Source organism: Podarcis cretensis (assembly GCF_951804945.1).
Source record: "Podarcis cretensis genome assembly, chromosome: 16".
Taxonomy (NCBI): domain Eukaryota; kingdom Metazoa; phylum Chordata; class Lepidosauria; order Squamata; family Lacertidae; genus Podarcis; species Podarcis cretensis.
In genome coordinates this window covers 33,157,563-33,169,233 of record NC_137186.1, presented here as the reverse complement: position 1 = coordinate 33,169,233, position 11,671 = coordinate 33,157,563, and the positions used below count along the sequence as shown (strand labels likewise).

Sequence of the window (11,671 nt, the reverse complement as noted above, 5' to 3'; positions counted from 1 at the left end):
ATTTTGAGAAGTACAAATTCTGAGAATAGTTTCAGGACATAAAAAATAATAATAGAATTAGGGTTCTCCTAAAATGAGAACTGAATAGGATCTCCACCCCCATCCCTTGATTTGCTACTTGATTCTACAAATGTTTACCAAGAAATTCATGCTGAAAAGTCTCCAGTGGAAATAAATAGGGCTTAAAAAGGCTTAAATTTGACTGGGTTGTTTGCTTAGTCCCTGTTGAAAAGGGAAATTATTTGCCAGCAAAGCATAAACTTAATCCCAAACTGCTAATGTGGAAAGGTAGCCACCTGCTGGCTCTCCGAGAAATCCACAATATGCCTCTTCGCCTTTGGTTTAGTTTAGAAACGAAGAACTGGAAAGGCGGCCTGTTTGATTACTAGGAAAGTTAGATGAATTCAAGCAGTGGAACATGCACAGCTGGATACTTCTGACTGAAATCCTGCTAGCAAAATTGAGGGAGGCATAGCCTGTTATAAGCAGATTGAATTTGCCTTGATTATGCTTGTCCCTTTGCAGCTGACCATCCTCTCCCCAAAAACTTACCTTGGGTCAGCAAGTGGAAATAGCAGCAGCTCAACAGGCTCATAGAGCGTAATTTTCAACTGGCCTTCAGTAGGAAAAGATGTTATGGATTCCAGAGAGTAGCATGTTTCTCCTGAGCCATTTCAGGCAGACAGCTGACAGCATGTGACATTGCTTCCAGAACATCAGCACTGGTTGCCTATATCCTACCGGGTCAGTTTCTTGTGTTGATATACAACTGCCCATCAAAGAACCTGGGTCCAGGATATCTTAAGGGCCACCTGAGCCCTTATATCCCAGCTTAATCATGGAGATCATATGGAGGGGCACTGCCTGTTGTCCCCCGGGGTTACAGACCAGCCTCAGAATCTCTTCCAAAAGAGATTTGACAGGCTTCCTTGCTTTTGACTTTCAAGCTTCTCTTAAAGATCCTTTTATGCTGACATGCCTTTGCAGTTGGACTGTTTGGTATGTTAAGACACCATCACAAATTCATGCACAATTTGCCTGTAGAAGTTGCTCACAAACAAAAGGAACTAACTTGCACTGAGTCACCCACTGTTGGTCCATCTAGCTCAGTATTGTCTACTCCAGAGGAGAAGGAAGTTTTAGCTTGAGGGCTTCATTCCTTTCTGGACCATTTTGCAATGAACACATGTCAGGGGTGGATGGGGCCAGAGGTGAAAGTGGGTAGGGCTAAGAATGTAAAATTAACATTTGTACAGTAGGCTACTTTCTACAAACACAGAGCCACTATTATATGCCATTCATGCAGGCAAGGATCTGTATCAGAGTTCAAGGACAGATTCCAACCAGGCAAAAACACCCAAGGAGGGTCCAAAGTAAGGCTAATGAGGGATGTAAGAGTGTGTGACATGGGGAGAGTCCCAAGGCCCAGATGATGATGATGATAATGATGGTGACATTATTATTATTTATTAGATTTGCTAGTCACGTGTTACCCAAAGGTCTCAAAGTAACTTACAATACTGTTACAAATAAATAGATTATTCCATAACAGTATTACAGAAAACAAGAGCAGGGACTGGATCCCTCAGACCTGCCCCCCCTGCCCCCGGGCTCTTTGCCCCCCACTCTGCACTCTCAGATGCGGAGAAGTCCTCCCCTCACAAGGAACTGACAGTCTGACTTTTCCATTTCAGCTGCTGGAGGATGAACAGCGCTACATCCTGGGGGTCATCGAGAGCTGCCAGGCAGCTGAGCTCAGGGGGCTCCGATCCCTGAAGTGCTCCAAGGAGGAGACGACTCAAAAATTTCTGGTGAGTGATGGGGGGGGTGAGGGACCCCCACAGGGAGGTGGGGGGAAGGGGTTGTGCATCTGCAGGGAGGAGGACCCTGCCGGCTTAGGCCATGGGGTTGCCATTCCCCTGCAAAGCCAAGCCTGGTGTTTGGGGTCGGAGCTGATTTTCCTCCCCTGTTCTTTTCCAGGACATCTTGGGGCCCTTGGAGCACTTCAGGGATTGGCCCCTGACCCTGGCCCTTGCCTTGGAGGCTCTCCTCCAGCTAAGGTGAGTGGGGTCTTTGGCGTGGATGGGTTTGTGGGTGGGGGGGGCAGAACTCCAGGGGGAAAGAGCAGGCGGGAGGGAGAAGGGGGCAAGGGAGACTCTAACCCTCTCCCTTTCATCTCTGCAGCACGATGAGGCCCAAATTCACCTCTGACATGATGAGTGCCATCCTGCACAGGATGTTGGAGGCCGTGCTGAGTGGGGCTAAGGAGGAGGAGGAGGAGGAGGAGGAGAAGAGAGAAGTATGTCCTTTGTTTTGACTTCCCTTCACAGGCTCTTTCTTCCTCTTCGTCACACCCTTGCAGAATCCAACTTTCTTCTCCCTCCTCCACCTTCTCAGTGTAAGTGTCCCTATGGTATCCGGGGTGGTTTCAGGGTTGTCGTCCCCCCATCCCTTACCCAACGGACTGCCCCATTTCTGGGGCACAGAGCCTGTTTGGCCCCCAATTTGGTCCAAGACCAAAGATGGCAACCCCTCATGGTCCAGAAGTGCCAGGGACTCTGTGGTGGGGGCCGCTTTGGCCCAGACTGGCCCCTGACTCTGAAATGCTCTTTCCTCCTGCAGGACCTCAGAAGATACGCCCTGGGGGAAAGTGGGAAGGCTCAACAACTTGCGGGCACAGGGTTGGCACCTTTGTTTTGGCAAAAGACAGAGCAGGGGACAGAGAGATCCGAAAATTGTTAACATTATTTTGCCTCAAAAGATTTCACGGAATTTTGGGCTTTTCCGTTCCTTAAGATATATGATTTACTCTCTGTGTAACTCCACGTGTCAAGAAGAAAAAGAACTGGAAGAGAATGGAATAAAAGGGAAAAAAGGATTATGAATAAATGCACAATAAATTGTTACTGTCTTGAATTTCATTGTCTTATTGTCTTCCATTCATCTGGACACCTTTGTTGTTGCAGCCTGAAAGAGAATTAGCATTTTTTGCTGCTGCATCACTCTCAGGTTGACTCATGTTAAGCTTGTGGTCCACTAAGATCCCTAGATCCTTTTCCCTACCAGCAAACCAGTGTCCCTCAACTTATATTGGTGCAGCTGGTTCTTCCTGCCAAAGTGCAGAACCTTAGATTGGCTACAGGTCCTCTTTGCTCACCACCAGGGATTGACCATGTCGCAGTCAGTGCTGTGGTAGCTCCGTGTGGCAGGAAGAAGAAGAAGAAGAAGAAGAAGAAGAAGAAGAAGAAGAAGGAGGAGGAGGAGGAGGAGGAGGAGGAGGAGGAGGAGGAGGAGGAGGAGGATGAGGAGGAGGAGGAGGAGTTTGGATTTGATATCCCGCTTTATCACTACCTTAAGGAGTCTCATAGCAGCTAACAATCTCTTTTCCCTTCCTCCCCCACAACAAACACTCTGTGAGGTGAGTGAGGCTGAGAGACTTCAAAGAAGTGTGACTACCCCAAGATCACCCAGCAGCTGCAGGTGGAAGAGCGGGGATGCAAACCCGGTACACTAGATTACGAGACTACCGCTCTTAACTACTACACTACACTGGCTCCCAACACAGTTCAGTGCAATCGCCTGGTGACAATCCAGTCCAGCTGGTGCCAGTGACTTGAGATCTAAGATGTCTCCAGGACACGGAGTGTTTTGCCTTGGTAGAGCATACCATGTTCGTGACATATGCTGGGAGGGCGTTCCACAGGGCGGGCGCCACTACCAAGAAGGTATTTGCAGGCTGCTCGCAGAACTTGTTCTTGATCTGTATATCACAGTACACAGAGCGTAAATACTCAATATGTTAACCGGAATGGAGGTAGTTGAGAGATGGAGAGAAGGCAAGCATTCTGAGCCCTCAGCTAGCATTCTATCAGAGACAGAAGGGAGTCCCTTGCTGCAAATCTTAGGCCATGAATCTTCGGGATGCCCTCCTTGCCACAAAAGGTGTAGCTCTCTCTGAGGCTGCCATTCAAAGCAAGTCTTGTCTCCTGTTCTTTGTTTTAATATTTATTTATTTTTGTGCACAACTGTGCATATTCTGTATATATTTTGTATATTTTTATTTTTTACATAGGGGAGTAGTTAGGGTTAAGTGTAGGGTTTAGGGTGGATTATGAGTCCACCACTCTTAACCACTACACCACACTGGCTCTCCCCACTCTTATATCGAGGTGCCAGAGACAACTTGGGACCTTTTCCCTGCAAAGTATAAACGCTACATCTCTCTCTGAGCTAACCTGCGTAGCAATTATATGAACTGGAACTCTTCTCTTGATGGATCATGAAGATTTCATTAGAAATTGAGAGGAAGGGCATGGCCTCTGCTATGTAAGTGTCCCAAAGCATTCTAAATGAATGCTAATGTATTCCTTTCTCTCCTACTTATATCCAGCCCACCTTTTTTTTTTTATTGCAAAAATGACCAAGGCAATCCAAACATCTCTTAACCTGGGAGTAAACCCCAAAAGGACTTCTGAGTAGATATGGTTAGGACTGCACTGTACTACATTTATTGAGGCATAAGTCCATTTCAATAGATGCATGACAATTTATTTGAGAGGCTTACGATGCTCTCTACTGGCCACATTTTGTAGCACAAGGCATGAATTTGAGAGTGCAGGAAAAGTTGGCTGTAAACACAAGTCAGGGCTGGTTCTGCCATGAAGTGGATTGCCTCAAGCGGCAAATTAAAAGGCAACAAATTATTAGTTGTTAAGATGACAATTTCAGTACCCCATTTGGGGAGGCTGTGGATTTATTGTTTCAGAACCAAAAGGTCACGGGTCATCTTAAAACATAAATTCTAGCTCTTTCATATATTCCACCCATGGTATATACACATGGTATTTTCCACTTGACTCATTCGATGAATGCCAGTGAACATTGCCTGGTTTCTGTGGTGCAGTTTATTTAGTCCTTGTAACTGTTAATCAAGCACTTGGTTGCTCCATGCTGTAAAAAGGAGATGGGGATGAATCAATTTAACAAAAACCAGCAACCAAAACTCAGCCTAAACAACACCACCAAAAGGGAGCCAAGTCCAAGGTGCTGAAGACCAACTTATTTGAAAAACACTCCACTAAATGTATTATAACATAATGAGTTTCAAGTGCAATTGTTCTTCATCACAGGAAAGAATAAAGTGTTCTCTAATTTTCAATATATAAATTCAATAAATAATAATAAGAATTTTAAGGTCATGTATATATATATATATATATATATATATATATATATATATATATATTCATAACTGTATATATAAACCACATGTCTGAAACCCCACAGAAGAGTTCCTGAACAAATTGACCTCAAATATTTCTCTGCAAGGTCAAAGTGGGAAACCTCCCCATTGTCTTTCCTCACAAATCCTGTCCTCACAAATCCTGTCTTAAGGGCACATTCAAGATATGAACAGGGTGTGGGCCTGTGACCTGTAACCTAGATTCAGGAATTACCGTATTTTTTGCTCTATAAGACTCACTGTTTCCCTCCTAAAAAGTAAGGGGAAATGTGTGTGTGTCTTATGGAGCGAATGCAGGCTGCGCAGCTATCCCAGAAGCCAGAACAGCAAGAGGGATTGCTGCTTTCACTGCACAGCGATCCCTCTTGCTGTTCTGGCTTCTGAGATTCAGCCATTTTTTGCCATCCAACATGACAGCTATTTGTGTTTTGCTATTTTCTCATTGGGGCAAATCTCATGAGCAATATGTCCAAATGTGTTTTTACGCTTGGGGGGGGGGGGCTGTTGCGTCACTTGTTCCTGAACCTTTTCTTCTTTCCAAATGCCCTGAAGATCCATTGCACACCTTGACTTGCATGAAACCTCCTCTCTATTTGCTCAGTGAACCAGACGGGGAGAAGGAGGAATGAAGAAAACGGAGGTCCCTGTCAAGAGAATGGCCAAGATCTCCTCAGGTGAGGATGAAAGGGGAGGCAGGGAAAAGCAAAGAGCCCCTGAAAACATCCCCACACTCGTTAAGAACTTGTCGGCCAAACCCCTGCACGGAAGTGTATCTGCATGAAGACGGTCAGCACTTTTCTATTGGATGGGTGTCACTGAGCAGAGTTTTCAATGGAGATGGTGTATCCTGATTATGTGGGGGAAACAGAACGGGAGAGCATTTGGGTGTGGATGATGTCATGCAGATACAGAACTGGCCTTGCACCTTTGACGGTGTGAGCTCCCGTTGCTTGGTCCCAGTTGCTGCCAACCTAGCAGTTCCAAACCACGTCAAAGTGCAGGACAGGAAACGGCGTTTCTGTGTGCTGCTCTGGTTTTGCCAGAAGCGGCTTAGTCATGCTGGCCACATGACCCGGAAAAACTGTCTGCGGACAAACGACAGCTCCCTCGGACAGTAAAGCCAGATGAGTGGCGCAACCCCAGAGTCGTTCGCGACTGGACTTAACTGTCAGGGGTTCTTTACCTTTACCTTTTTAAAAGCACTGCACACTGCCATGCGATGTGAAAGTGCTTCATCTTATCAATGGTCACAACTCCTGAAATGAATGGATGGCTCCAATGATCCATTTGCTGCCTTCCTTCAAACATTAACATTTGTGTATGTTCTAAGATGTTTCAAATAGTCAAAAAGATGACAGCTTTTAATTCCTCTGAATTTGATATCTACCGTATTTTTCGCTCTATAAGACGCACCAGACTACAAGACACACCTAGTTTTTGGAGGAGGAAAACAAGAAAAAAAATATTCTGAATCTCAGAAGCCAGAACAGCAAGAGGGATCGCTGCACAGTGAAAGCAGCAATCCCTCTTGCTGTTCTGGCTTCTGGGATAGCTGTGCAGCCTGCATTTGCTCCATAAGACGCACACACATTTCCCATTACTTTTTAGGAGGGAAAAAGTGAGTCTTATAGAGCAAAATATACAGTACTTTAGATTTTTAAAGGCTAGCTCCCAAAGTTATTTCAGGTGAAATAGATGGATTTAGGCCCATTGCTTGGCCGAATGTTAATCACACACTCACACTTCAGTGGAAACTGCATGCAGCTGAGCAGCTCACATTCGGAGCATCAACACAGAAAGGAACAGAAAGAAAGCAACACAAATATTTTGATGGAAGTGTCTTAGGAAAGCGATTTTAAATCATGGACACCTAAGTTCTGAAAATGGTATTGCCTGTATTGGTGTGAGTGATGGGGTCCCATGGCACAAATTCCATGTGGTCCCAGTGCAAAGGAAAAGAGCTAAGATCTTCTCCCTTACTATAATGTCCAAACAAGATGGGATGGGGAAGAAGAATGATAGGTTTGTAAGGAGTCTTCAATAATTTTGCCAAGGAAATTCTTATGGTTCAGGGCCTCATGCTATTAGCCTTTCTTGTACATGGAGATCCTTTATGAAATGCATTCAGGCCTATCAAACAAATCTGTACTGAGATACACACACTGTATCACCATTTTTATTGCTGGAACTGCTCTGAATCTGACTTCAGGAAGAACGCGTTTTAACTGCGCAGTGTCCTGGAATAGACACTCTGCATTGGGAAAGAAGGGAACTGAGTTCCCTCCCGTTTTCCACTTTCCTGATGTTCCAAACGACCAGTACCCTGGAGTTATGATTTGTGTTGTTGTCAGGATTCTAACTGGCCTGTAACTGACCTAAGAATTCTGCAGAGCAGTTGCTGCTGTGGCTGGCTGGCTGCTCAGGCGAACGTCAGCTCACTGGCCAACAGCTCAGTCTTCTTGAAGCTCAGGAGCACCTAGCAAATACCTGCTCTGTTCCTGGCACGCTAGACTCTAGCTGAGGAAGGCATTTCACGTAAGTTTATGGATTAAACATTCCTCACTATGCCATCAGGTGTGTTTATGCTCAGTGGAAAAGGATAGCTGCAGTAGCAGATAGCAGAACAGCGAATCATGAGCAGCTTCCCATCCACAACAGGTTGCTGAGGTTCTGGCCATCTTCACAGGAACAATGCAAGAGTATATTAAATCAGTAGCAGTGTGCTGGAAGAAAGTATGAGTGTCAGCTTCTCTGGATCAGATGTCTATACCTAACCAGGGGGTGGGAGAGAGCAGGAACTCTTTCTTTTGCTGCTTATTTCTGTGCATGGAAGGAAGAATGCAGGAGGGAGGATGTCCTTCAATGACTAGACATGCTTGTTAGTCCCTCTCTCACTGCATGTTGTCTTCTCTTTTGTTTCCAGGATGTCTGCCAAGGTCTCCCCTGCTCCCCTTCTCTCCAAACCCCGCCTGCAGGTGAAAGAAGGCTCCCTGGTGGTCAGGTGGCTGAGATTAGTTTCCGGCCTCCAATTATCCGCATTCCTAATGGATATTTTGGCCTTGCCGTTGTGCATTGCCTCAACAGCCATTGTCAACTGGCGAGTGTGGCGTGTGGACAACATCAAAGGAATAGGGTCTGGAAACATCTGGATAGGAATCTGGCAGGTCTGTTTTTGGAAAGACCCTTCTAACGACGGCAAGTCTTTTTGGCATTGTGAAAATCTCAATGAGCAACATCCAACCCTCCCAATGGAAATTTTTATTGCACAGGATTTAATGGCCCTAGCTTCCATCATGAATTCAGCAGCCGTAGGATTAATTTCGTTTGCCTTGTACAATGTATTCAAGCCCAGAAAACATAAGGATTTTGTGTCAACCTTTTTTAGGCTTGCAGCTCTCCTGAACTTAGTTGCAGGGATACTCGTCCTGATTTCCGTGACATGGAACATGTCTGCTGTCTTACAAAATGGGGAAATTGTCTTCCCAGAAGCTTTTGAATTGCCTCAAATTCCCAGCGAGCAGCATATTGGACCTTCTATTTATCTAGGCTATATCGCTGCGGGTTTCCAGCTGCTGAGTGCAGCATTGGTTGGGATGGAGAGATGTTGCATCAGGACCACCGCAACAGATACATCTCAAATAGGAACTGTAGTAGTGATTACCCCAGGAAGTGCAGTGAAAAGCGAGAGTCTAACTATTTGTTTGAGGTGTGGTTCTCTGCTAGACCTGGTAATTCAAGAGAAATCCTCCGCAGTGGAGATGGAGGAAACCCATGCGGAAGATCTTGTCATTCCAGAGGAATCCTGTGCAGTTGAGAAGGAGGAAAGCTGTGCAAGTGATCTTGTCATTCCAGAGGAATCCTGCGTGGTTGAGATGGAGGAAAGCTGTGCAAGTGATCTTGTCATTCCGGAGGAATCCTGCGTGGTTGAGATGGAGGAAAGCTGGGCAAGTGATCTTGTCATTCCAGAGGAATCCTGCGCAGTTAAGATGGAGGAAAGCTGGGCAAGTGATCTTGTCATTCCGGAGGAATCCTGCGTGGTTGAGATGGAGGAAAGCTGGGCAAGTGATCTTGTCATTCCGGAGGAATCCTGCGCAGTTAAGATGGAGGAAAGCTGGGCAAGTGATCTTGTCATTCCGGAGGAATCCTGCGTGGTTGAGATGGAGGAAAGCTGTGCAAGTGATCTTGTCATTCCGGAGGAATCCTGCGTGGTTGAGATGGAGGAAAGCTGGGCAAGTGATCTTGTCATTCCGGAGGAATCCTGCGCAGTTAAGATGGAGGAAAGCTGGGCAAGTGATCTTGTCATTCCGGAGGAATCCTGCGTGGTTGAGATGGAGGAAAGCTGGGCAAGTGATCTTGTCATTCCAGAGGAATCCTGCGCAGTTAAGATGAAGGAAAGCTGGGCAAGTGATCTTGTCATTCCGGAGGAATCCTGCGTGGTTGAGATGGAGGAAAGCCATACACCCCAAAGGTCACCTGAAGGACATCAAAGCCCACCTAATGTCCCCAAACATACAATTATATATGTGATTCCCTAAAACAGGGAGTCATAAACTATCAGATTCAGATCCACACAGATCGCTCCATACATGCATGGATCTGCGTGGATCAGGATCTTATAGTTTTGTTTTGGGACTTCAGGTGGGCTTTGATGTCCTTCAGGTGAGGAAGCCACTTTTTTATGACTAGTATTTATTTATTTATTTATTTAAGATTTTGTTGATCTACAAAAGTGTGCAATGTCTCTCTCTCATGTTTTCTCCCCCCATGTAACATTTTTACAAATCATTTTCATTTGTTGAGACATTAGGAAGCAAAGGGGAAAGAGGTGGAGGGGGGAGGGAAAGATGGGTGGGGGTGGGGTCGGGTGGCGATTTTTCTATTTTACTTCCTATATGTAGGGTTTGGTGTCAGGGTTGTTTGTGCAGGTTCTTTGCTGTTCGCTTGTGTTCCTTTGGTGGTGAGAGAGGTTGGGGTTGGCCTAGGGTGTGGTTATTCATACTGTGTGTGAGGGGAGCACCCTGTTGCAACAGCTTTAATAAAGATCAGGCTTACTAGCTGCCTTGCTTCTCAATATTCTCTGGTTGGCCTCTGTTATTTTCTCCTACCGATAGAGAACCTAAAAAGAGGACTCTGTATGGGCTCTTGGGTACCCCATAAGGGGAAAAGAGCAGGTTTTTCCTTATAAGAAATAATAAACATGCTCATATCAAAACAAGATTCTGAAAATAAGACAATATTGCTTCTGATGGTAAAAGGTAAATATAAAGGACCCTTGGACGGTTAAGTCCAGTCGAATTCGACTATGGGGTGCGGCGCTCATCTTTGCTTTCAGGCAGACGGATCTGGCATTTGTTGATAATACAGTGGTACCTCGGGTTAAGAACTTAATTTGTTCCAGAAGTTTGTTCTTAACCTGAAACTGTTCTTAATCTGAGGTACCACTTTAGTTAATGGGGCCTTCCGCTGCTGCTGTCACACCGCCGCCGCGCAATTTCTGCTCTCATCATGAAGCAAAGTTCTTAACCCAAGGTACTATTTCTGGGTTAGCGGAGTCTGTAACCTGAAGCGTCTGTACCCGAGGTACCACTGTATTGCCTTTGATGGACAGCAGCTACTCAAAATGGGTCAGGCACCACAACACATTTGCTAGAGTGCTTTTCAAAGAAAATGTTCAGCACTTTGGGGTTCACCTTTCCTTTCTTTTTCTTTTTCTGTTCCATGTTGCCCAGCCAACATAAAGGAAAGTAGGAACATGTAAATCTAGTAAGTCTACAGGAGTTGTAAACTTTGAATTGAAGCAAAATGATTGTATTTGCTTTTGTTATGCCCAAACTTGTGAGTTGTTTTAGGCTTCCATTTGGGGTTAGTTTTGTTTTTGCCTCTGAAATGCATCTCTGGCTTGAAGCAATCTTCTAACTTGAAGAAAGGTCCTCTGGAAAATAGGGGTGGGGTTTGTAGCCTCCCCCTGCTCCTGGACAGCACACTTCAACTATTTCCATTCCTACAGCAGGAAATATAAAATCAAAACTGCTTTTAAATCGTGAGTCATAGGAAAAGAGGAAGCTGCCTTATACTCAAGTCAGATTACTCGTTCATCTACCTCAGTGTTACATAAACTGACTGGAAGCAGCTCTCCAGGATTTCAGAAACATAAAAATACAAAATGAGAACACAAAATAGGATGATACCTCAGGTTAAGAACTTAAATTCATTCTGGAGATGTTCTTAACCTGAAACTGTTCTTAATCTGAGGTACCACTTTAGCTAATGGGGCCTGTAACCTGAAGCGCCTGTAACCTGAAGCATCTGTAACCCGAGGTACCACTGTACATAATTAAACAAGAACAAAAACTCCAATAGGGATCTTCTACATGCTATGATAGCCTGGGGGGACCCCCTAAACTCTAGAAATAAATGATAGGATTTTGA

General features: G+C 45.2%; 1 protein-coding gene across 1 annotated transcript; it reads left to right on the top strand.

The window, feature by feature from the left end:
• Positions 1-5,878: 5,878 nt before the first annotated feature.
• On the top strand, positions 5,879-10,233 carry LOC307205265 (uncharacterized protein). The gene is made up of 2 exons (XM_079957451.1): positions 5,879-5,916; positions 8,166-10,233. Exon 2 carries the CDS (start codon positions 8,167-8,169, stop codon positions 9,775-9,777), a length of 1,611 nt encoding a protein of 536 aa, XP_079813577.1. The 5' UTR covers positions 5,879-5,916; position 8,166; the 3' UTR covers positions 9,778-10,233.
• Positions 10,234-11,671: the final 1,438 nt, after the last annotated feature.

Excerpts from the sequence above, each read along its gene's own strand:
- LOC307205265 (XM_079957451.1), top strand. The coding sequence starts at position 8,167 with ATGTCTGCCAAGGTCTCCCCTGCTCCCCTTCTCTCCAAACCCCGCCTG.